At 42.1% G+C, this 27199-nt stretch overlaps 1 protein-coding gene across 4 annotated transcripts in view; it reads left to right on the forward strand.

Annotated features, from left to right (window-relative positions):
- Positions 1-27199, forward strand: part of LOC106584299 (phospholipid-transporting ATPase IF) — a 61109-nt gene that overhangs the window by 8362 nt on the left and 25548 nt on the right. For all 4 annotated transcript variants that reach the window (XR_006761563.1, XM_045706421.1, XM_045706419.1 and 1 more), the window contains exons 2-18: positions 12878-12994; positions 13128-13217; positions 13600-13680; positions 14035-14142; positions 15920-16048; positions 17370-17473; positions 18882-18929; positions 19054-19118; positions 19249-19330; positions 19459-19609; positions 23076-23273; positions 23497-23655; positions 23877-24055; positions 25713-25781; positions 25888-25961; positions 26163-26266; positions 26651-26832. Coding sequence is in view for 3 of the 4 variants with exons in the window: in XM_045706421.1 (XP_045562377.1) it covers positions 12878-12994; positions 13128-13217; positions 13600-13680; positions 14035-14142; positions 15920-16048; positions 17370-17473; positions 18882-18929; positions 19054-19118; positions 19249-19330; positions 19459-19609; positions 23076-23273; positions 23497-23655; positions 23877-24055; positions 25713-25781; positions 25888-25961; positions 26163-26266; positions 26651-26832 (1940 nt within the window). In the remaining variant the exon portion in view is untranslated. The remainder of the gene's footprint in view (positions 1-12877; positions 12995-13127; positions 13218-13599; positions 13681-14034; positions 14143-15919; positions 16049-17369; positions 17474-18881; positions 18930-19053; positions 19119-19248; positions 19331-19458; positions 19610-23075; positions 23274-23496; positions 23656-23876; positions 24056-25712; positions 25782-25887; positions 25962-26162; positions 26267-26650; positions 26833-27199) is intronic.

Below are 27199 nucleotides of genomic sequence, written 5' to 3' on the forward strand. Positions count from 1 at the left end.
ACTTTTCCATGTCATATCCCTTGCTGTTCTGGAGATGAATCTCATGATCACTGGTCGTGGAGGCTGGTTGTTTTCCCCATCTCTCAGCCTACCCAGGCGGTGCACTACATCCAGAGAACCTGCAACAACATTTCGCTCCTCCTCTGGGACTATTGCCCTGCAAATGTCCTTCACTCTTGCTTTGATGTTCTCGTCAGATTCTCGCTATTCCATAAATTCGAATATTCCATCTCCAACCATACCGGTCATTCTCGTTTACCTTTTGACTCCATTTCAGTGAGTTTCTTCTCCTGCTTTGCAACCTGAATTTAATGTTGCGTTCTGCTGCTTCAGAGTTTTTACTTCCTCAGCATTGAAATCAATCGATTTCTTCAGGTTAACGATACTGTTAGTGTTCTTTTTCACCAAATCCATGATGTCATCTGTGCTCTCTTTGATTTTAGCCGTGAGGATGCGGACGGTGTCCTGTAGCTGGCTCATTGATGGTTCACTTCTCAGCTTCTTTGGAAGTTGCTCCTTGGTTGGGGTATTTGAGTATGAATCACATTCACCACCCTTTTTTTACACTGCAAGCATATGAGTGAGTTTCAACAATGCCTCCTTTCTCCTTGGAAGTTTCAACATCCATTATCTCAGCAAAAGTTTGGTCATGTCCTGATTCCATGCTACTAGCTATGAAGACGTTAGCAGGCTAACTTAACTACACTCGCTGAAACGTTTCGATAGCTAGCTTGTTCGTTAGAAATCGTCAAATATATTTCAATGGTTTGATTAATTACACAATTATTCAAAATAGCTACATTGTATGGTTAGATATAATTTTTTGTGAAAAAACTAATTGCAACTGCAGTCTAAAACTATAAACTTTGAGAGAACCCTAAAATTGTTCCTCAGCTAGAAATGTTACACCCTCTCATGCCGCCATCTTGAGCGCCCCTTGCACATCATGCACCCACAACAGAGAGAGAGCAACAACGTGGTGCACATATCTGCACAGATGTGACGTAGTATGCAACTTCCAGGTATTTCTTCACATTTTATTACAAAGTGGTATGAAAATGGATTTTTAGATCACAATTAAATAACTAAAATATAGTCATTACATAAGTATTCAGCTCCCTGAGTCAATACATGTTAGACACACCTTTTGACATCAATTACAGCTGTAAGTTTATAGTAACTTTGCACACCTGGATTGTGCAATATTCACCTATTATTCTTTTAGCAACACATCTGCCACGCTGATCCTCAACGCTGGAGCCCCTCAGGGGTGCGTAATCAGTCCCCTCTGTACTCCCTGTTCACCCACGACTGCATGGCCAGGCATGACTCCAACACCATCATTAAGTTTGCAGACGACACAACAGTGGTAGGCCTGATCACCGACAACGACGAGACAGCCTATAGGGAGGAGGTCAGAGACCTGGCCGGGTGATGCCAGAATAACCACCTATCCCTCAACATAACCAAGACTAAGGAGATTATTGTGGACTACAGGAAAAGGAGGACCGAGCATGCCCCCATTCTCATCAACGGGGCTGTAGTGGAGCAGGTTGAGAGCTTCAAGTTCCTTGGTGTCCACATCAACAACAAACTAGAATGGTCCAAACACACCAAGACAGTCGTGAAGAGGGCACGACAAAGCCTATTCCCCCTCAGGAAACTAAAAAGATTTGGCATGGGCCCTCAGATCCTCAAAAGGTTCTACAGCTGCAACATTGAGAGCATTCTGACTGGGGTAGGGTAGTGCGTACGGCCCAGTACATCACTGGGGCTAAGCTGCCTGCCATCCAGGACCTCTATACCAGGCGGTGTCAGAGGAAGGCCCTAAAAATTGTCAAAGACCCCAGCCACCCCAGTCATAGACTGTTCTCTCTTCAAACTCATGGCAAGCGGTACCGGAGCGCCAAGTTTAGGACAAAAAGGCTTCTCAGCAGTTTTTACCCCCAAGCCATAAGACTCCTGAACAGGTAATCAAATGGCTACCCGGACTATTTGCATTGTGTGCCCACCCCCCCAACCCCTCTCTTACGCTGCTGCTACTCTCTGTTTATCATATATGCATAGTCACTTTAACTATATATTCATGTACATGCTAGCTCAGTTGGCCTAACCAACCAGTGCCTGTATATAGCCTCGCTACTGTTATAGCCTCGCTACTGTATATAGCCTCGCTACTGTTATTTTTCACTGTCTTTCTACTGTTTTTCTTATTTCTTTACTTACCTATTGTTCACCTAATACCTTTTTTTTTGCACTGTTGGTTAGAGCGTGTAAGTAAGCATTTCACTGTAAGGTCTACACTTCTTGTATTCGGTGAACGTGACAAACTTTGTTGAGGATCATGACTAGACAGCAGTCTTGACATAGATTTTCAAGCAGACTTAAGTCAGAACTGCAACTTGGCCACTCAGGAACATTCACTGTCTTCTTGGCAAGCAACTCCAGTGTAGATTTGGCCTTGTGTTGTAGTTTATTGTTCTGCATATTTGTGGATTCCTCTTCCAATCTTTGGTGTAAATCAGACTGAAGGTTTTCCTCTAGGATTTTGCCTGTGCTTAGCTCTGTTCTGTTTCTTTTTATCCTGAAAAACTCCAGTATTTGCTGATGTCAAGCATATCCATACTGTACCATGATGCAGCCACCAGAATTGAAAATATGGAGGCAGTTACTCAGTAATGTGTTGGCTTTGCATTTAGGCTAAAAAGGGTATTCCTTTGTGGGGTTTTTTCAGTAATACTTTAGTGCCTTGAGAATTTTTTTTCTTTAGTGCCTTTAGAATTTTTTTTCAGTAGATTTGTATTTCTTTTCACTATGTCATTTAGGTCAATATTGTGGAGTCACTAGAATGTTGTTGATCCATCCTTAGTTTTCTCCAGTCAGATTCATTGAACTCTATAGCTTTTTTAACCCCCAAGAGTCGATTGATGCACCAAATCTAAGTAACATAATAAAAAAATCCCCAGCCAAATCTGTCAGTTTAAGCTAGAGATGTTTTTTTGCATCCACCGATGTTGCACTTCTGCATCTGGGGTGAAAAGGTGGCAGAGCTAGAGCAGTGTTTGTTGGACGTTTTCGTGAGAAGACCGGTCTAACGTCCGAATGGTTTGACCTACAAACTATTATGACCACTATGGAAAGGGGACACTCCGTTTTGCTCGGGACTCATCTGAAGGTAACCTTTTTCTTTTTTTTTAATATATGAAGGTAGTTTTGTGCCTACCCCAAAAGGAGTTAAATATGTTAAAAAAAAAATATATATATATATATATATATATACATACATACATACATACATACATACATACATACATACATACATACATACTGCTCAAAAAAATAAAGGGAACACTTAAACAACACATCCTAGATCTGAATGAAAGAAATAATCTTATTAAATACTTTTTTCTTTACATAGTTGAATGTGCTGACAACAAAATCACACAAAAATAATCAATGGAAATCCAATTTATCAACCCATGGAGGTCTGGATTTGGAGTCACACTCAAAATTAAAGTGGAAAACCACACTACAGGCTGATCCAACTTTGATGTAATGTCCTTAAAACAAGTCAAAATGAGGCTCAGTAGTGTGTGTGGCCTCCACGTGCCTGTATGACCTCCCTACAACGCCTGGGCATGCTCCTGATGAGGTGGCGGATGGTCTCCTGAGGGATCTCCTCCCAGACCTGGACTAAAGCATCCGCCAACTCCTGGACAGTCTGTGGTGCAACGTGGCGTTGGTGGATGGAGCGAGACATGATGTCCCAGATGTGCTCAATTGGATTCAGGTCTGGGGAACGGGCGGGCCAGTCCATAGCATCAATGCCTTCCTCTTCCAGGAACTGCTGACACACTCCAGCCACATGAGATCTAGCATTGTCTTGCATTAGGAGGAACCCAGGGCCAACCGCACCAGCATATGGTCTCACAAGGGGTCTGAGGATCTCATCTCGGTACCTAATGGCAGTCAGGCTACCTCTGGCGAGCACATGGAGGGCTGTGCGGCCCCCCAAAGAAATGCCACCCCACACCATGACTGACCCACCGCCAAACCGGTCATGCTGGAGGATGTTGCAGGCAGCAGAACGTTCTCCACGGCGTCTCCAGACTCTGTCACGTCTGTCACATGTGCTCAGTGTGAACCTGCTTTCATCTGTGAAGAGCACAGGGCGCCAGTGGCGAATTTGCCAATCTTGGTGTTCTCTGGCAAATGCCAAACGTCCTGCACGGTGTTGGGCTGTAAGCACAACCCCCACCTGTGGATGTCGGGCCCTCATACCACCCTCATGGAGTCTGTTTCTGACCGTTTGAGCAGACACATGCACATTTGTGGCCTGCTGGAGGTCATTTTGCAGGGCTCTGGCAGTGCCTCTCCTGCTCCTCCTTGCACAAAGGCGGAGGTAGCGGTCCTGCTGCTGGGTTGTTGCCCTCCTACGGCCTCCTCCACGTCTCCTGATGTACTGGCCTGTCTCTTGGTAGCGCCTCCATGCTCTGGACACTACGCTGACAGACACAGCAAACCTTCTTGCCACAGCTCGCATTGATGTGCCATCCTGGATGAGCTGCACTACCTGAGCCACTTGTCTGGGTTGTAGACTCCGTCTCATGCTACCACTAGAGTGAAAGCACCGCCAGCATTCAAAAGTGACCAAAACATCAGCCAGGAAGCATAGGAACTGAGAAGTGGTCTGTGGTCCCCACCTGCAGAACCACTCCTTTATTGGGGGTGTCTTGCTAATTGCCTATAATTTCCACCTGTTGTCTATTCCATTTACACAACAGCATGTTAAATTTATTGTCAATCGGTGTTGCTTCCTAAGTGGACAGTTTGATTTCACAGAAGTGTGATTGACTTGGAGTTACATTGTGTTGTTTAAGTGTTCCCTTAATTTTGTGTGTATATATACACACACACAGAGCTCTATTTATAGGTATGTGTTTGGGTAAAATGAACATTTTTGTTTTATTCTATAAACTACTGACAATATTTCTCCCAAATTCCAAATAAAAATATTGTCATTTAGAGCATTTATTGCAGAAAATGACAACTGGTCAAAATAGCGAAAAAGATGCAGTGTTGTCAGACCTCGAATAATTCATATTAATTTTTAAACAACATAATAGTAATTTTTTAACTTAGGAAGAGTTTAAATCAATATCAGAAATCAATATTTGGTGATTTTTCCATCACCGCTTTCATGCGTCTTGGCATGCTCTCCACCAGTCTTACACATTTATGTTGGGTGACTTTATGCCACTCCTGGCGCAAAAATTCAAGCAGCTCGGCTTTGTTTGATGGCTTGTGAGCATCCATCTTCCTCTTGATCACATTCCAGAGGTTTTCAGTGTGGTTCAGGTCTGGAGATTTTGGCTGACCATGACAGGGTCTTTATCTGGTGGTCCTCCATCCACACCTTGATTGACCTGGCAGTGTGGCATGGAGCATTGTCCAGCTGGAAAAACGAATCCTCAGAGTTGGGGAACATTGTCAGAGCAGAAGGAAACAAGTTTTCTTCCAGGACAACATTGTACGTGGCTTGATTCATGCGTCCTTCACAAAGACAAATCTGCCTGATTCCAGCCTTGCTGAATCAGGAATCATCACCGATCCTCCACCAAATTTCACAGTGGGTGCAAGACACTGTGACTTGTAGGCCTCTCCAGGTCTCGCACCCACTGAAATTTGGTGGAGGATCGAGCAGATTTGTCTTTGTGAAGGACACATGAATGGAAGAAACGGATAATTTTGCAGTGGTCTCTTAATTTTTTTCCAGAGCTGTATTTCCTGAGCTTTTTAAAAAAAATTATAGGGAAAACACTTCAAAACCGTGTTTTAGTTTTTTTTTTTAATGTATTGTTGCTATTTATGAATGTTATTCAATGGGTCTCTCTGGGCTATAGTAGTAAAGGCCAAATGTATTTATTTTTATACCTAAAGGGGTCCTAAAATACTAAATCAAATAGTACCGTAAATTCCGGACTATAAGCCGCAACTTTTTTCCCAGGCTTTGAACCTCGCGGCTTAAACAATGACGCGGCTAATACATGGATTTTTCCCGCTTTCAATTAAAAAAAAAAAAAAAAACACATTCTGTGACGTTCTCAGTTTTTTTGGCGGCATGAAGCTTTCATTAGACCAATGAAATTGCCGAACGGGTTAAGGTCAAACAACTTTTTAGTTTACTGTTTAGATTAAATCGAGTGCTCTCAAACTTCCCATCATTCTGATTACGGTAGTCATTTTGTCACCCTCATCATGGCAAAGACACGGAGAAATGCATATGATGCAGCTTTCAAGTTGAAGGCGATTTGATCTGGCTGTTGGAAAAGGAAATAGAGCTGCTGCACGGGAGCTTGGTCTTAATGAGTCGATGATAAGACATTGTAAATGTTGTATTTTTTGGTACAAGCCGTGTTTCGTTAAAGCCTGTGTAAAGTTAATTTGTTTCAATGTACCGGTAGGCACCTGCGGCTTATTTATGTTCAAAATAATAATTTGTTTTAAATTCAGTGGGTGCGGCTTATATTCAGGTGCGCTTAATAGTCTGGAAATTACGGTATTTGAAGACCATTATTCCTCCTCTACCAAACTTTACATTTGGCACTATGCATTCAGGCAAGTAGCGTTCTCCTGGAATCCATCAAACCCAGATTAGTCCATTGGACTGCTAGATGGTGAAGTGTGATTCATCACTCCAGAGAACTCGTTTCCACTGCTCCCGAGTCCAATGGCGGTGAGCTTTACACCACTCGAGCTGACACTTGGTTTTGCTGGTGACCTTAGGCTCGTGTGCAGCTGCTCGGCCATGGAAACCCATTTCTTGAAGCTCCCAACGAACAGTTATTGTGCTGACGTTGCTTCCAGAGGCAGTTTGGAATTGTCCGTAGAGTGCCGAGACAGGATTGTGTCGAGGCACAGATCTGGGAAGGGTACCAAAACATTTCTGCAGCATTGAAGGTCCCCAAGAACACAGTGACCTCCATCATTCTTAAATGGAAGAAGTTTGGAACCACTAAGACTCTTCCTAGAGCTGGCTGCCCGGCCAAACTGAGCAATTGGGGGAGAAGGGCCTTGGTCAGGCACCCGATGGTCACTCTGACAGAGCTCCAGAGTTCCTCTGTGGAGATGGTTATCCTTCTGGAAGGTTCTACTATCTCTGCAGCACTCCACCAATCAGGATTTTTTTTGGTAGTGGCCAGATGAAAGCCGCTCCTCAGAAGGCAGATGAAAGCTTGCTTGGAGTTTGCCAAAAGGCACTTAAAGGACTCTCAGACCATGAGAAACAAGATTTTCTGGTCTGATGAAATCAATATTGAACTCTATGGCCTGAATGCCAAGCGTCACGTCTGGGAGGAAACTTGGCACCATTCCTACGGTGAAGCATGTTGGTGCATCATGCTGTGGGGATGTTTTTCAGCTGCTGGGACTGGGTGGCTAGTCAGGGTCAAAGGAAAGATGAACGACGCAAAGTACAGACAGAACCTTGATGAAAACCTGCTCCAGAGCACTCGGGACCTCAGTCGGGGGCGACGGTTCACCTTCCAACAGGACAGAAACCCTAAGCGCACAGCCAAGACAATGCAGGAGTGGCTTCAGGACAAGTCTCAATGTCCTTGAATGGCCGAGCCAGAGCCTGGACTTGAACCCGATCTTACATCTCTGGCGAGACCTGAAAATAGCTGTGCAACAACGCTCCCCATCCAACCTGACAGAGCCTGAGAGGATCTGCAGAGAAGAAGGGGAGAGAAGAAGGGGAGAAACTCTCCAAATACAGGTGTGCTAAGCTTCTATCTTACCCAAGAAGACTCAAGCCTGTAATCGCTGCCAAATGTGCATTAACAAAGTACTGAGTAAAGGGTTTGAATACTTATGTAAATGTGATATTTCCGTTTTTTTGTATTATGCATTTGCAAAAATTATGGGGTAATGTGTGTAGCTTGAGGGAGGGGGGAAAAAAACAATGTAATCGTGGTCCCGTGTGGCTCAGTTGGTAGAGCATGGTGTTTGCAACGCCAGGGTTGTGGGTTTGATTCCCACGGGGGACCAGTACGGGGAAAAAAATTAATAAATGTATGAAATGTATGCATTCACTACTGTAAGTCGCTCTGGATAAGAGCGTCTGCTAAATGACTAAAATGTAAATGTAATCCATTTTAGAATGAGGCTGTAACGTAATAAAATGTGGAAAAGTCAAGGGGTCTGCATACTTTCCGAATGCACTTAATATACAGTAAATTATATCAAATCCAGACAGGAACTATTATTTTCGCAGTTGACCTAAATCATACCTTCAATAAGATTGACAGACTTAGTATTAAAAAAGGCACATTTAGAGAGAGTCCAAAGAAAAATGAAAAATGTAATCTCTACAAATAATTTACAGGACACCTGGATTACTATTTCCAACTACAAAATACTATTCTTTTTTTCTTAAAGTAAGAAAAGCTATTCAAGAATTAACTACATTTTTATTTCCTAAAATGGATGTAACAATTTATTGGATTAAAATGCATGCTTCATTACGGTATCATTCTTAATTACAGCAATAGAAAATACACTTAGTGACAGAATTTGGAGAAGGAACAGAACCAAAATGTATTTTGGACCGAGAAAAGCCGACCCCTGGTGAATATCTTGCAGCTTTCACAAAACAAATACACACTAAGCCAGTTATAATTTTAAAAGATACAAATGCGGTAATTAGAACCAACGCAATTAATAACAATTGTAAAAGCGTTATGAAAAATGTATGTAAATCAGAATTAAACAGAAGGACGGATCCTCTAGCCTTCTTAGACTCAACAACCCTGAAGCAATTATCAGTGGACAAAGAATCACTAAAAACCAAGATCACCCCCCCCCCCCAAAAAAAAGATATTATATACTGTTAAAACATTCACACGGAGAAAAGCACCAGGAATGGATGGCTTTCCGATTAGAATTCTATTCAGCATTTTAGAACAAAATTGCGCCCCTATTTACACAAAACAACATCAAGCAGTTTTATTTCAGTTATATTAAAACCAGTCCCCTGCTGATTTATAGACCTACATTTTAATAAATTGTGACAAAATAATAAAAAAGCTTAAGCAATAAAATGGCTAAAGTCTTACCAGACTTGATACATATCAAACAGGGTTTATTAAAACTCGACACTTACAAACAAATACAAGAGCATGTTTCAGTTTAATACAATACGCAAAGAAACTGGATATAGATCAATGTCTGTTGATGCCGAAAATTATTTTGACCGTCTTGAATTAACTTTTTTTTTAATTCTGAACTTTGGAAGCATTCTACTTTCCAGTGGAAATAATACATTTTATAGAAATTATTACAAATGTCCTAAAGCAAAAACATACACAAATAATGTATTCTGATGAAATTGCTTTAGAAAGGGGCACAAGACAGGGGTGTGCCCTCTCCCCCTTCCTGTTTGCACTGGCCAATGAACCGGTTGCAGAAAGAATTAGACAGGACCCAAACGTAACAGGTATTGGTAAACATGAATATAAACTAAACTTATTTGCAGATGATCTCCTGATTTATACCTGACCAATATGCCCCCTTTGCTAAAAATATTTTCTGAATACACTAAAATCTTATCTTTAAAAAAAAAAAACATTTTTATTTAACTAGGCAAGTCATTTAAGAACAAAGGAGGGGAGGGGTTCTGAAAGACACTCATGGGGGGTGTCCACTGAACGTTGACGAGCAACAAGTGGGACTTAAGACACCATGAGCGCCCACAAACTTTTCCCAAGAACAGGCAAACAAAAGAAAAAACCCACACCAAACTTAGACAGGAAGCAAAGCAAAAAGTGGAGCACAGAAATACCAGTGAAGACTTTCTTTTAAAAAAGTATGATCTGTCATAACAGATTTTATGGGCATATAGAATTAAAAATAAAGTTTCACATCTACCTAATCTGTGGGTGGTTTTAACCTTCCAGACTTGGAATTGTATCAACTTGCTACCCAAGGCTTTTACATGGGACATATAGTTAAATGCACTAAAGAGGAACAATGGGTACATATTGAAGAATGCATGCTCATCCCCAGAATATTTGTACGTGTCTATTTTCAAAGGATAAAGCTAAGAACATTAACAACTTCATAGTTAAACGCTAACAATATGGAAGAAAATTAAATCTATTCTACAAGAATCAATATCGCTCCCTAAAAACACAACTCTATGGAACAATCCTTGGATATATTTTCAGAATTCACAGATAAATTGGTCCACATGGAAAAGTAAAGACATAGAAAACCGTAAATTACTTGGTAACAGGAAATAAATGTATTTCCATGACACAATTAAAAATAAATTTTGGATTGACAAATGTAGATATAAAATACATATACATAGTACATGCAACTTAAGCTACATATCATAAGCATCCTTAAGGGAGTGTTATTTATGTCAGAAAATGCTTTTCATATGATGGGTAAGAATGTGGAAATCTTCCATTAACACAATGGAAAAAGCTAATGATTTATTATGTACATATTGAAATAGCATGGGCAACCAAAGGAAAAACAAATGAGTACAATTTAAGGCCATGTGGTAAAATATATTGCAGGCACTAGGGATGGGGGTGTGAGCATGCAGGTCTGGGCAGATGAGACGTAGTCACTGTTTGTGTTAATCTGTAAATTGATGTTCTTGTTTGTATCAGGGGTAAAAAAAAATGAAACATCTATAAAACATTTATAAATTAAATGTTCACCTTTAATTACTACAACAAAGATGGCCGCCGGTCCACCCACGTTGAATGTCAACTTTATATGGCCATGTCTATTCTATTATCTATATTTATATGATTTCAATAGGTTTCCTCTAGGGGATTGACAGTATATTTAAAAACAACAGGTATTCCCATTCAAGTCAACATTCTCTGATGTGTAGACCTCCATCTTTTTGGTACCATTTTGAAATTCGTTATTTGTATTTTGCTTCCATTTTAGTACATTTATTAGCCAAAACATGACACCCACCCTGTATTCAAGAGCATGTTGTGTCTCAACCGATGGCGGGCATAACCCAAAAACCTTAATGTAAAATGGGCAAATATGTATGGAAGGTTTCATTCAAATCGAAAGGGGTGCTGTCAAAAAGTGATTGAATTCAAATGGATTTACCCTGTTTGATTTACTACAGCTCCTCATTCATTATCCCCTCTATGTAGCTGGGCTCTGGGGTTTCCCTCAAGATATCATGGGAGTTGTAGGCTTTGTTAGAGCATGAAATAACTTAACAGTTATTTGGGGTATGAGGGGCACAACAGACCAGGTGACAAAAGCAATTTTGTTCAAGTAAATAGTAGTTTGTCAAAGGTAGTAGGCCGACTCTAACAATAGAACATAATTATCTCAGAACAAGGAGTTACCGTATGCAGATGTCTATCAATGAATTAACTGTGTTGATTAGTCACTCATTCCCTGGCCCAGACAGCCATATTGACACTGATACTGGTTACACAAGAATTTCCAGAAACTCTGTCAACATGCCTGCCTGGCGAAAATACAACTGTAGTCTTTGTAACATTGTCGGCTCCTCCCCTCTGACATTCCCTGCTGCAGCACATTCTGTACACATAGCTTATGATTCAAACTAGTGACCACAGATGGAGATGTTTGATCACCAAGGAGGACTAAGACTGTGCTTTTAAATGTGCTTGGGGCTTAGCAGCACAGGCAGATCATTAGATGAGAGATTTTGCCTGGGTGCAATGAACATGGCCAAGATGGGGAGTGCGGTGTGTGAGAGTGTTGTGCAAACACAAAAGCCCATTGAGGAGGGTGAGCTGGGACAGTAATTGAATGCATGTGCTGATGTCTGGCATCGGTGACATGGCCCACTCATTCTCAATACTCATGAGAAATGGACACACACACTCTGTCTTCATTATTATTCCCCATCATGTGACCCAGATTAATTTACTCTTTTGAAAATTGCGTACAGAAATGTAATTTTAAGATACAGCTAGCCTATAGCATTTTAGGATTAGAATTGTATGATTTTTTTTTTCAGTTCCCTGCAATAAGGAAGTTATTGACCAGCCCATGAGAGAAGTGTCATTGACTTGAATAGGCTCATATCAATTCAAATTGTATTTTTCACATGCTTTGTAAGCAACAGGTGTAGACTAACAGTGAACTCCTTTTCCAACAGTATGCGTGTGTGTCAGTATGCGTGTGTGTGTTGGGATGTAAGTGCATGGTGCATGGGTAGAGTCCAGTGTGTGTGCAAGAGTTAGTGCAAAAAAGGGTGAATGCAGGTAGTTATTTGATTGCTAAATAGCTAGTCTTCTTTAGTTGTCTTAGAAGCTGTTCAGGGTCCTGTTGGTTCCCGACTTGGCGCACAGGTACCGCTTGCAGTGCGGTAGCATGGCTTGGGTGGCTGGAGTCTTTGACCATTTTTGGGCCTTCCTCTGACACCGCTTGGTGTAGAGGTCTTGGATGGCAGGGAGCTCGGCCCGAGTGATGTACTGGTCCGTACTCACCACCCTCTGTAGCGCCTTGTGGTTGGGTGCCTTGCAGTTGGTGCAGCCAGTCGAGACGCTCTCAATGGTGCAGCTGTAGAATTATGCTAATTCGGTCAAAGATATTTTGTTCAGTACAATGCCTGATCACTGGCTACAGACTATAATCAGGATATAATCTAGCCTGTGTGTTTCTGACAGATAATCAGAGTGCAAAGTAGTGTTTGCATTCAACATGTCTTAAATATAGACTTACAGACACAGTGCTCTTCAAAAATGGGCTGTCATTTTTCTGACCAGGCAGTCTCTAGGTAAAAGTTGTCCATATTGGTTCTGAGTAAGTTGTATAAGTTTGACCTGTTGCTTACCCTCTCTTCTCTTTCCTCCAGGGCTTTGACCCTCCCCATCAAAGTGATACCAGAACGGTTTACATTGCAAACCGCTTCCCTCGACATGGCCATTATGTCCCTCAGCGGTTTGCAGACAACAGAATCATATCATCCAAGGTAAGGCAGAGGTGTTGAATCCCTAGCTTTTGTGTCAAAAGTGTCAACAAATGTTCAAGTTACTCAACCACTTTCTTTCAGTGTCAAACAACTCACACTCTGACGTTCCTGTTCTCCCCTCCCCCCTCTTTAGTACACCGTTTGGAATTTTGTTCCCAAGAATCTGTTTGAACAGTTCAGAAGAATAGCCAATTTTTATTTTCTCATCATATTCCTGGTCCAGGTAAGGGCTTTCCTCAGCACCCAGTCGACTATGTTTCTCATTGTTGCTGGCCTGTGTGACGTAACTCAGTTCTATTCAGTGCGCAGTAACCAACAATTGCTGTGTGCTCTTGAGCATACTGTGGCTGGAGGTCCCAAGCAGCTAACCTTCAGTATGTATCAGGCTACACAGAGACCACACGGTTTCTTCAGATATTCTGAAGCTTTCTATGGCCACTACTGTGTCCAATTCTACATTTGTTCATTCGTTATACTTACTCATGATGCATTTTCTGCGATAGATGGCATCAGCTTATGAATGGCCAGAGTGTTTTCAGGTTATATGAGGAAACCACATTATTGCCAGCTGTTGTTTCCTTTGACATAATCTCTTTATTTTCCAGCTAATGATAGATACCCCCACTTCCCCTGTCACCAGCGGACTTCCTCTGTTCTTTGTCATCACAGTAACTGCCATCAAACAGGTGAGAGTATTAACATGTTTAATTCCTCTTTTTTTCTAAAACATCAACTGTATATTCAGCAAATTAAATATGACTGCATATCATATATACTTTGTCTAGATGTCAGAATGTCTAGATCAGGGCTGCCCAACCCTCTTCCTGGAGATCTACTGTCCTGTAGGTTTTCAGCCCAACCCTAATATAGCGTATTAGATTCAGCTAGTTAAGGTCTTGTTGAGCAGCTATTATATGTAGAATCAGGTGTGTTAAATTAGGGTTGGACTGAACCCACAGGACAGTAGATCTCCAGGAAGAGGGTTGGGCAGCCCTAGTCTAATCTCATCCCTTCTTTCCTTCCCTCCCCCCACCACTCAGGGCTATGAGGACTGGCTGAGGCACAAGGCAGACAACGAGGTGAACGGGGCGCCTGTGTTTGTGGTTCGCAGTGGCAGCCTTGTGCAGACTCGCTCAAAGAACATACGAGTGAGTCACCTCACTGTCATAATGAGTCCTGCCTTGTACAGCACACCGTCCTAACACTTAGCAAACCTTACACCCACACACAGATGTCACACAAATGGTTATATTTCATATAACTCCCACTTTTGGCTGGTGCTTTGTACCACTGTGTTAAAGATTTGTCAGTAAACCAATTGACCAGGCCAGGAATGTGAAAACAAGGTACCCCCCCACAGACAAGTCTCAGTTGCTACATTATTTGCCTAAATGTTGGTTATCTACTCACCAGGTAGTTATTGAATAAGAGGATTTGTTCCCAATTAACAAATGTTAGGCAAATGTTAGCCAACTATATGCATCGGTCCCCGATTTCAAATGTTTAAGATGCAAGTGCATCGGTCCGCGGATCCCAAAATCAGGATGCGTCCAAAATGCGTCCTCTCCTCTTCATTGTCGAATTGCATGTAACTGTGTTGACAGTAATTGATCTACAAGTCATTTTGCGTGACGAACAACCCCAGGCATTATCAGCAGCCTAGTCAAACTGCTCACTGTGCCCAGCTTTGCGCGCTTACCAACGCAAGGTACACCTGATATTAGGCTTTATTAATTGAGTGACAACCTTTGTAATTTTCTAGTTTATTGTTATCTGTGCATTGTTGAGAATTGTGTTTTATCGGAATAAAAGTAAGCTACCGGAGACATATCTCATCTGGCTATACTGTACCTGCTGAACGGGGCTTAAAATAGATTTTATTTTGATTGTTCAGGTTCACCATCAGCAAATAGTTTTGGTAGTTTTGCTTTAAACAATCAATGTATATGGTCATTTTTAGATATACAGGGTGAAGTTGATCATTTCACAACGAGGACACCAATCTCTTTTGCGAGGCACACTGCATGGCCGAAGCGAGAGGAGAAGATCACTCCATTAAAAACGTCCAAACTTCAAGACCATTCGATTTTGAGAGAGGGGGTGTAATCCAAAGTTGTGCTATATATTCATTGGCAGTACCATAGCTATTTTGTAAACAATAAATATTGACACATTACTAGCTAAAACACTTAATGTGCAAAAAGGCCAAGTTAATTCGTGGGTGACGGTGATTTCAGCGCCAAACTGTGGGTACAAAGGCTATATTGCCCCCTGTAATCTGATAGTGGTAGTGGGGTGGTAGATGCCTAGTCTCCCTTCAGCTCCAGTGCCTACATAGTGCATGCACCATAGACATGCATCATTTACACACACAGTTAGAGAAGTCGGCTCAGACAGATCCAGCTCATGAGCTCCATCAGCAGCAGATTTTAATTTAGAATGGAAAATGAATGTGTTTTGCAACAAATGTTAGTGTATGGCATCGATTCGTTCTCTAATCAAACCGAATCGCACTGAATTGTTTCAAACTAAAACGTATTGTTCCTGTATCGTATCGGAGCCCATGTATCTAGATGCATATCGAATCGTCTTGAAAGGGAAAGATTAGCACTAATCTTTCGTTTATTTTGATAATCCATTTTGAAGGTAAAATAAATCATACATTAAACTGCCAGAAGATTCCAGAAGTGTATTCAAGGGCTGTTTTAGTTTATTGTTTTAACAGTTCTGCAGCTGGAATGTATCAGTTTTCACATGGGAAAAACTGTACTATTTTTTTTTTTAAACAGTGCATGGTGGCATTCACTAATGAACTACACTGTCCTTGTCTTCAGAAAATATTGGATTCTGAGGTCGTGGATATCATGGGGGAGTTTTGCTTCTCATTCATCTGTTGTGACGTGTCTTTCTGTGCTGTCTGCTCAGGTGGGGGATATAGTCCGGGTGGCCAAAGATGAGACATTCCCAGTGGACTTGGTCCTCTTATCATCGGACCGAGCCGAGGGGACTTGTCACATCACCACAACCAGCCTGGACGGAGAGACTAATCTGAAGGTTGGGCTTTTAATCTTCTTTCCCCGCTCTCGCTTTCGTTCTCTCTGAGCCCTAAAAGGATTAGCTTTCCCCTCTCATAGAGGGAGGACAAACTGCTCTTTTCATGGCCCGTCTCCATCCTTTCATTTCCCTGAACTAGTACTTATGCATTCTATCGAGATATCGTGTTTTTGCCAGAGGCAATATCTAATTATCTGCTTCTAATCAAAATGCTTCTGTCATATAACTTATTTATACTTTTTTTTTTCTTTTAATAAATTGGTCATATCATTAAAAGTATCTGGGAGCCCACTCTGGAAATTTGACATTTGAAGAGTATATTGCCACAAACAGAAGATTTTTTTGACAACTGCAATATATTCTTTCTTGTGCAATCTCAGGAGTACAGCCTCTGACATCTTTCTGTGCCAGCTACTTGTCTTTTATGGCTGTTTGTGTTGCAGTAATGACATTAGAATCCAATGGGGGATGGACTAGCTTTCTCACTGAGGGGGTTAGAGCAACAAAAGGTTGCACATGGGTAAAGGCGTCAGCATGCTTCTGTTCGCCTGGCGCCTAGTCGAACTCTGCTAAGCGAACGAGTGTGCTCGCATACTCCCTTAAAAGACCTTCGCTTAAAAACAAAAAAAGCGTAAATAATACTGTTTGTCCATCTTGAGATGCCGTAGCCAGTCCCTGCCACAAAATAGTCTATATTAATCTTAGATAACTCAAGAAAACGTAATTGATTTTGATATTTTTGCAGAGTCATGCAATTTTACATCTAACACAATATGTTTTGGTGCAGTATTTCTCAAGTGCAAAAATTTGCATGAGAATGATTCAATAAAACACTTCATTGAAGAATCCCTACTGTTGACTAATCACCAACGAAGTGCCATAGACCTCGGCTACCGACTTTGGCTTGCCTCCATTAAAATGTTTGTGTGCACCAACAACCGAAAATGTCACAAAATGTCATCATAATATATGCACAAACTGTTTCAGCTGGAAAGCATGCGGACAGACTCCTTTAGCCTCCAGATTGGATTTTGCCCCTCAAGCAGTCATAAGTGGTTCAGTTCAATTATAAATGGAAACCCAACAAGCCTCGTGGCCTTCAACCTGTCAAACAGTAGACAGAGGCTGGAGCTGTGGAACTGTTGCAATTTGTACGGCACTATTAAGCTACCTTCATTGGTAAATCATTACAATGTACTAGGCTATTTCTTTGTCGTCTAGGCTCACTGTCACATTGTAAATGTTTTTATTTATATTCTATAAAAATGATAACTTTGTCCCTTTCCATGAACATATCCCTACTCTCTCTTTGGTCTTGTAGACTCATTACTCTGTGCCAGAGACATTGGTGTCTCAGTCGGTATCCAGGCTAGAGGCCCTACATGCTGTGGTGGAGTGTCAGCAGCCAGATGCAGATCTTTATAGGTACAGTATTGTCACAGCTACAGTCCAGAACAGAAGACCTTACTCTTACTGGCCAGTCAGAACGCTGAGCTGTCCTTTCACTGTCCTCATAACTCCGTGTTACTCACAATTTTTTGTAAGGGGGCCACTTTGAGTTGAGACAATCATTCAGAGGGCTGCACAGATCTTTAATTTGTTGTACTTTTTCTTCCAATATGATCAATTATAAATTGAGAGCAAATTCAGAGCAATAGAGCACATGCAATTGATTTGATGCTCAGCGCATCACAAATGTATACATGGACACATCAAATAGGCTACATCACATGTATAAGACCCATATCAAGGGTTACCTCAGTAGTTGGATGAGCGAAAATGTCCCTTCTGCTCCTTGAATGAATTCATTCTAAATGTATAGTCTGTTGTTGCTATCCTTGTTAGGCGATCCAGGTGTGCATTGGTCAGTCTAAGGCCAAAAAACATCTTTGACAATCTCCGCGTCTGTGAAGGCCTTCTTGTTTCTCACGAGAATCTCATATGTTGCATCTGCCGTTTTCTCTGCAACAGTGCTAGATCTGTCCATCGTTTGTTGTTTTCCTTTGAGCTGTCCTTTGAGTTGCGCTATTTTGTTATTTCTGAGGTTGCTTTGTGGCGGAAATGTTTTGTCAAAGTGGGCATGGTGTGACTGGAAATGTCGCTCTAAATTTGCTCGTTTAAAACAATTGACTGCCTTCTGGCAAATAACGCAAAACTAGTCCCAGCATGCAGTACAAAAAAATACTTGTCTGTCCATTTCTCTTGGAAATTTCTGTGTTCTTGAATCGACCGTATCCTTTTCTTAGGCACCGGAGCTACGTTAGCTAGCTGCATTACCCCGCCGCCATCTTCCTGATTTTCCTGGTTCTCCAGTGGTTGTTCGTTCATTGCTGTCACGTTGTTCTCCAGCTTTTCCCCCTCATTTTCATTGTCAATAGATTTACGTTTCTTCTTTGCAATAAATCGATCCATATCAACCAGACTGCAAAATTAGCTAGTAGCAAACTGATATGTGTCGGTCGCTGTAGCTGAGCAGTTGCATTCTATATCGGCAAAAGTTATATTTCGGCCTTTCTGTTCAACAGCTGCGCTATACTGCCATCTATCTACCATCCAGGGAACAATAGATATATTCAGTTTAGTGATTCAGGACTGCATTAAACACATTGAATTGAAATTGTATGTATCATTGTTATGTATTATGAATGGAACAAAAGAAAATCACCGCGAGCGGGCTGCGCAATGGGGCCCACTACCATAACTGAAAAGGACCACTTATTATTTTTCACATTTCTACTGGCCGGAATGGAGGTACTTTTAGGGATTGTGGGTGTTGCAGTTTCACTGCTACTCTGTAACTCTTCCCACTCAGAAGAAATGCCTCTACTTTCAGGTTTGTTGGGCGAATAACGGTAACGCAACAAGAAGAAGAGATTGTAAGGTGAGATTGCAAAATTCGCCATTTCTAGTTGATTGGATTTTTATCTGGGTTGCATGGATTGAATAGCACATTATTTCCATTTGCTGGTGAAAGAAAAGTTATTATGTTGTATCTGCTTCATTAGACCCCTTGGACCTGAAAACCTGCTGCTTCGAGGAGCAAGATTGAAAAATACCAAAGAAATTTTTGGTAAGTGGCTTCTTGCTCTCACTGTTGTCGTCATATTGTTTTCTGTCCTCAGTTATCTTCTTTTGTCCCTAGTTGCCCAGTTGGTTGTTGTCTATGCAAGGTTCAGTAAAGTTCCACTCTTGATTTGCAGGTGTGGCAGTTTACACTGGGATGGAGTCCAAGATGGCCCTGAACTACAAGTGCAAATCCCAGAAGCGCTCTGCTGTGGAGAAGTGAGCATTAGGATATTCTGCACCTCTACAGCAACACTGAACACTTCTTTTGAGTTTCTTCTTGATTCAGGTTCAGCTTTACAGTAAGTATATCAGAGAGTGTGTATCTTTTGGTGTTTTTCTCTCAGGTCCATGAACACCTTTCTGCTCATCTACCTGGGCATCCTGCTGTTTGAGGCCATCCTCAGCACCATCCTGAAGTACGCCTGGCAGGCTGAGAACAAGTGGGACGAGCCCTTCTACAACAAGCAGACAGAGCAGGAGAGAAACAGCAGCCAGGTCAGTCACTGTCTGAGACACTTTATTCACACTGGTAAATCACTCTCTGAAACTGATGATCTTTAATTTCATAGGATTCTTGGATACGTATTCTTTATTTGCAAATAGTTTGTTGTTTTTGTGGATAATGCAGTGAATGAGTGAAGGTGGGAAAATGTTTTCACTTGGGCGGTGACGGTCATGGATCTTTGTATGATGGTAATTGGCCAGCCAAATGACAATGGTCACTGTCATAACCATTTGAATAGCTAAAATAATAATTTAAGACACACATTTTCTCCTCCTCTCCTGACTGCATGTGCCGCTGTAGAAATAAAATTAATAGAATGGGTGTCTCCATTCAAGTCAATGATGGCATAATGGGGGGGACCGGCGGCCATTGCGATGAGCAATGCAGGTAGAGGTAATTTGCTTATAAATCAACTTCTGTTAGGCTAAATCGGAGGACTGCGGTATCAGGTTACATATCCATACCTTGATGCACCAGAAAATGAGTTGGAGTTTCCCTGAACACTAGGTGTGTGTGTGTGTGTGTGTGTGTGTGTGTGTGTGTGTGTGTGTGTGTGTGTGTGTGTGTGTGCAGTTGAAGTCAGAAGTTAACATACACCTTAGCCAAAAGAATTTAAACTCAGTTTTCACATTTAATCCTAGCAAAAATTCCCTGTCTTAGGTCAGTTAGGATGACCACTTTATTTTAAGAATGTGAAATGTCAGAATAATAGTAGAGTGAATTTATTTATTTATTTTCAGATTTCAGATTTTATTTCTTTCATCACATTCCCGGTGGGTCAGAAGTTTACAATACACTCAATTAGTATTTGGTAACATTGCCGTTACATTGTTTAACTTACGTCAAACGTTTCGGGTAGCCTTCTACAAGCTTCCCACAATAAGTTTGGTGAATTTTGGCCCATTCCTCCTGACAGAGCTGGTGTAACTGAGTCAGGTTCGTAGGCCTCCTTGCTCGCACACACTTTTTCAGTTCTGCCCACAACCTTTCTATGGGTTTGAGGTCAGGGCTTTGTGATGGCCACTCCAATACTTTGTTGTCCTTAAGCCATTTTTCCACAACTTTGGAAGTATGCTTGGGGTCATTGTCCATTTGGAAGACCCATTTGCAACCAAGCTTTAACTTCCTGACTGATGTCTTGAGATGTTGCTTCAATATATCCACATATTTTTCCAACCTCATGAAGCCATCTATTTTGTGAAGTGCACCAGTCCCTCCTGCAGCAAAGCACCCCCACAACATGACGCTGCCACCCCCGTGCTTCACGGTTGGGATGGTGTTCTTCGGCTTGCAAGCATCCCCCTTTTTCCTCTAAACATAACGATGGTCATTATTGCCAAACAGTTCTATTTTTGTTTCATTAGACCAGAGGACATTTCTCCTCCAAAAAGTATTATCTTTGTCACCATGTGCAGTTGCAAACCGCAGTCTGGCTTTTTTATGGCGGTTTTGGAGCAGTGGCTTCTTCCTTGCTGAGCGGCCTTTCAGGTTATGTCGATATAGGACTCATTTTTACTGTGGATATAGATATCTTTGTACCTGTTTCCTCCAGCATCTTCACAAGGTCCTTTGCTGTTGTTCTGGGATTGATTTGCACTTTTCGCACCAAAGTACATTCATTTCTAGGAGACAGAACGCGTCTCCTTCCTGAGCGGTATGACTGCTGCGTGGTCCCATGGTGTTTATACTCGCGTACTATTGTTTGTACAGATGAATGTGGTACCTTCTAGCGTTTGGAAATTGCTCTCAAGGATGAACCAGACTTGTGGAGGTCTACAATTTTTTTTCTGAGGTCTTGGCTGATTTCTTTTGATTTTCCCATGATGTTAAGCAAAGAGGCACTGAGTTTGAAGGTAGGCATTGAAATACATCCACGGGTACACCTCCAATTGACTCAAATAATGTCAATTAGCCTATCAGAAGCTTCCAAAGCCATGACATACTTTTCTGGAATTTTCCAAGCTGTTTAAAGGCACAGTCAACTTAATGTATGTAAACTTCTGACCCACTGGAATTGTGATACAGTGAATTAATCTGTCTGTAAACAATTGTTGGAAGAATTACTTGTGTCATGCACAAAGTAATGTCCTAACCGACTTGCCAAAACTATAGTTTGTTAACAAGAAATTTGTGGAGTGGTTGAAAAACCCGTTTGAATGACTACAACCTAAGTGTATGTAAACTTCCGACTTCAAGTGTGTGTGTGTGCGTGCGTGCGTGCACTACCGTTCAAAAGTTTGGTGTCACTTAGAAATGTCCTCTGTTTTTGAAAGAAAAGCAAATTTTTTGGCCATTAAAATAACATCAAATTGATCAGACATACAGTGTAGACATTGTTTATGTTGTAAATGACTATTGTAGCAGGAAACGGCGGATTCTTTTTAAAATGAAATATCTACATAGGCGTACAGAGGCCCATTATCAGTTCCGATGGCATGTTGTGATAGCTAATCCAAGTGTATCATTTTAAAAGGGTAATTGATCATTAGAAAACCCATTTGCAATTATGTTAGCACTGCTGTAAACTGTGGTTCTGATTAAAGAAGCAATAAAACTAGCCTTCTTTAGACTAGTTGAGTATCTGGATTATCAGCATTTGTGGGTTCGATTACAGGCTCAAAATGGTTAGAAAGATCTTTCTTCTGAAACTCGACAGTCTATTCTTGTTCTGAGAAATGAACGCAATTCCATGCGAGAAATTGCCAAGAAACTCTATCTCATACAATGCTGTGTACTACTCCCTTCACAGAACAGCGCAAACTGGCTCTAACCAGAATAGAAAGAGGAGTGGGAGGCCCCGGTGCACAACTGAAACAGATGACTCACAAGTCCTCAACTGGCAGCTTCATGAAATAGTACCCGCAAAACACCAGTCTCAAGGTCAATAGTGAAGAGGCAACTCCGGGTTGCTGGCCGCCTTGCTCAGTTGTGCACCGGGGGCTCCCATTCTTTCTATTCTGGTTAGAGCCAGTTTGCGCTGCTCTGTTTATTTTAAAATGTATATCCCATATCTGCGCAAATACTCTCTCTGTTACAACTCCTGCTCGCAGACACACATGGGCTCTGGTATTTGCTACAATTTTCCTTACTCACTTTTCTCATCAAACTTTTCTAATCACACAAAACACACAGGCACCCCATCTTCCAACACACCCGCACTGCCCCCACATATACACCCATGCATACCCACGTACTGTGCCTTCTATGTCCTCTCTTTGAAGTATTTTTATTTCTGCCTTGTTGATTCCTGCCTAATTTCGGGCTTTGAGTACTTTTGTGTTCCAGTTCCTTGTATTTGGGGATTATTTATTTTATGAATTGACTTTTATCTATTTATAAATACTATAAATAAAAAATAGAATACAAATTATTTTACATCAGTCTTAACTTCAATAAAATACACTATACTATTATTTCCCTCTTTTTATTATTTTCCACCCACTTCCTTGTTGACAGATCCTGAAGTTCATCTCTGATTTCCTGGCATTTCTGGTCCTGTACAACTTTATCATCCCCATCTCACTCTACGTCACTGTGGAGATGCAGAAATTCCTGGGCTCGTTTTTCATTGGCTGGGACTTGGACCTCTATCATGAGGAGAGCGACCAGATGGCTCAGGTCAACACGTCTGACCTCAACGAGGAGCTGGGACAGGTCTGGACATAAAGCACTTCACTACTGTTTATGGCGCCCCATGCTCAACGTCATCGCAGAGTTTGTGTGTTATGATCAGTGTGTGTGTGTGTGTGTGTGTGTGTGTGTGTGTGTGTGTGTGTGTGTGTGTGTGTGTGTGTGTGTGTGTGTGTGTGTGTGTGTGTGTGTGTGTGTGTGTGTGTGTGTGTGTGTGTGTGTGTGTGTGTGTGTGTGTGTGTTCTAGGTGGAATACGTGTTTACGGATAAAACCGGCACCCTGACGGAGAATGAGATGCTGTTCCGTGAATGTTCAATCAATGGTATCAAATACCAGGAAATCAATGGAAAGCTTATACACGAGGGGATGACGGATGACTCGCCTGACGGATCTGTGCCTCCTCTAGTAAACACCATATCGCCCACAATACATGCAATACATTATTTATACATGTTTTGTCTGTGCATTCATTAAATATACATGGTTAGGTCTGTATTTCCAATCATGTGTTAAACAATTATTAATTGACTGTCCTCATGGATTTGGACCCTCGCAATGGTTTGATGACTCTAAGTACTTTTCTCATGTCTCTCTCTCTCGCTCTCCGTCTGTCTGCCACCTCTCAGAGTCGGGAGGAGTTGCTGTTCCTGAAGGCAGTATCGCTGTGTCACACAGTGCAGATCAGCTACGAGCAGCCAGGCGACGGCCCGGGGAACCCCTTCTCCCACGCTAATGGCTTCTCCTCCCAGATGGAGTACTATGCCTCCTCGCCGGATGAGAAAGCACTGGTGGAAGCCACTAAAAGGTACCCAGGAGGATAGCTGTCATGTTTCGCTGTTCAACCCATTTGTACTGTTGTTGGTAAATCGTGTGTGTGAGTGTGTGTATGTATGTATGTATGTATGTATATAAGACCACTTCTCAGTTCCTATGCTTCCTGGCTGATGTTTGGTCACTTTTGAATGCTGGCGGTGCTTTCACTCTAGTGGTAGCATGAGACGGAGTCTACAACCCACACAAGTGGCCCACGTAGTGCAGCTCATCCAGGATGGCACATCAATGCGAGCTGTGGCAAGAAGGTTTGCTGTGTCTGTCAGCGTAGTGTCCAGAGCATGGAGGCGCTACCAGGAGACAGGCCAGTACATCAGGAGATGTGGAGGAGGCTGTAGGAGGCCAACAACCCAGCAGCAGGACCGCTACCTCTGCCTTTGTGCAAGGAAGAGCAGGAGAAGCACTGCCAAAGCCCTGCAAAATGACCTCCAGCAGGCCACAAATGTGCATGTGTCTGCTCAAACGGTCAGAAACAGACTCCATGAGGGTGGTATGAGGGCCCGACGTCCACAGGTGGGGGTTGTGCTTACAGCCCAACACCGTGCAGGACGTTTGGCATTTGCCAGAGAACACCAAGATTGGCAAATTCGCCACTGGCGCCCTGTGCTCTTCACAGATGAAAGCAGGTTCACACTGAGCACGTGACAGAGTCTGGAGACGCCGTGGAGAACGTTCTGCTGCCTGCAACATCCTCCAGCATGACCGGTTTGGCGGTGTGTCAGTCATGGTGTGGGGTGGCATTTCTTTGGGGGGCCGCACAGCCCTCCATGTGCTCGCCAGAGGTAGCCTGACTGCCATTAGGTACCGAGATGAGATCCTCAGACCCCTTGTGAGACCATATGCTGGTGCGGTTGGCCCTGGTTTCCTCCTAATGCAAGACAATGCTAGACCTCATGTGGCTGGAGTGTGTCAGCAGTTCCTGCAAGAGGAAGGCATTGATGCTATGGACTGGCCCGCCCGTTCCCCAGACCTGAATCCAATTGAGCACATCTGGGACATCATGTCTCGCTCCATCCACCAACACCACGTTGCACCACAGACTGTCCAGGAGTTGGCGGATGCTTTTGTCCAGGTCTGGGAGGAGATCCCTCAGGAGACCATCCGCCACCTCATCAGGAGCATGCCCAGGCATTGTAGAGAGGTCATACAGGCACGTGGAGGCCACACACACTACTGAGCCTCATTTTGACTTGTTTTAAGGACATTACATCAAAGTTGGATCAGCCTGTAGTGTGGTTTTCCACTTTAATTTTGAGTGTGACTCCAAATCCAGACCTCCATGGGTTGATAAATTGGATTTCCATTGATTATTTTTGTGTGATTTTGTTGTCAGCACGTTCAACTATGTAAAGAAAAAAGTATTTCTTTCATTCAGATCTAGGATGTGTTGTTTAAGTGTTCCCTTTATTTTTTTGAGCAGTATGACATGACCAATGCTGGTCACACAGGTCTTTATGGACATACAAGCACTCAGACAAATTAACATTTATTGAGTCAAATAGTTTGAGGTTCACCACATTCCAGACCACAGTCTGCATATTACAGTTATAGTCATGGGTTATGTATGGGCGACAGTCTGCATGTTACAGTATTTATGGTCAGCAATGTCACATGAAACAATTTAATTGCAGGATGGGGGTAACCTTTATTGGTAGCCATGGAGAAGTTATGGAAATAAAAACATTTGGAACGTCAGAAAAGTAAGTATAATTTTCTATGGTTAAAAAGGCAGACATTTAATGTCGATGATGAACCTGTACTATGCATAGAAAGTGATGTAAAACCTATTATTCCCTTGTCCCACAGGTATAAACTACTCCATGTACTAGAGTTTGATGCAACCCGAAGGAGAATGAGTGTCATATTACAGACACCCTCAGGTACAGTGATTTCTCTCCATATTATACAAATGGCTCATTCATAAACATTGTATTAGGATATCATTACATTATGTAACCCACCTTTGATTTGGTCCTGCAACAATGTTCAGTTCATTTCCCTAACTGTTACTGCTACCCTGTATTTCATATCTGGCCCATACTCACTATAACAATGCAATATATTTTATCTATTGCTGTAGGGGGAGAAAGTACTATTTACAAAGGGAGCTGAGTCCGCCATTCTTCCCTTTACTAAAAGTGGAGAAATTGACAAAACAAGAGTACATGTAGATGAATTTGCCTTGGTGAGTATACCACATCACATCATATTAGACAAGGCACTATTTCCAGCCCTTATGTACAGCAGATTTTTGCTACGCTGAATGACATCTTTTATTGTATGTGCTGAAGAGCACCAGTGCAGCTGGGTCGCCTCCTGTCTTTTTTTCCATGCGAGGGCTCTCGTGGCCGATTTGACTCTTTTTGTATTTACATTTTTTTAGTATTTTTATTTTTTTACAGCAGTGTAAATATTACTTGTGGTCCTTTCCCCCAGAAAATCAATAAATCCTGCAACTTAACAGACAATTTATCCAGACATCAGGATCTACAGAGATTTGTTTTTGTGTTTATTTGATATAAAGCCAGTCCCTGTCAGCTACTCGTTTCTCTTTCTTCCCCTTCTTCAGAAGGGCTTGCGGACGTTGGTGGTGGCCTGCAGACACTTCAATGTGGAGGAGTATGAGGAGGTGGACCGGCGGCTTCACGAGGCCCGCGCGGCCCTGCAGCAGAGAGAGGAGAGGCTGGCTGAGGTCTTCAGCTTCATAGAAAAGGACCTGGAGCTGTTGGGAGCGACCGGGGTGGAAGACAAGTATGTCAACAACACTGTTTGGTGTCTGTCTGGTCAAGGGATAGCTCATTATGAACACCAAGCAATGATATCCGAAAGGTGTCTGAATACTTTCCGAAGGCACTGTATACACTGTACTTCACGACCTGGAAGACTAATCACTGAACTCATCATTTAGCTCATAATGTCACAGTATGATGGCTAGCCAGTTAACTTTTATTCTGAAGTAACTTCATATTTCCGAGCTAGTCAGATATTAGTTTAGAAAGACTTGAAATTGGCATGGGCGTTAACTAGCTGGCAAGCTAACAGCTAGCTGCTTTTCAAAAGTTGATAACTGGTTAATTTGACGGCCCCCTCCAATTTTTTTGGGGACCAAACCATTTCT

The sequence above is a fragment of the Salmo salar genome, chromosome ssa23 (assembly GCF_905237065.1).
Source record: "Salmo salar chromosome ssa23, Ssal_v3.1, whole genome shotgun sequence".
NCBI classification, from domain to species: domain Eukaryota; kingdom Metazoa; phylum Chordata; class Actinopteri; order Salmoniformes; family Salmonidae; genus Salmo; species Salmo salar.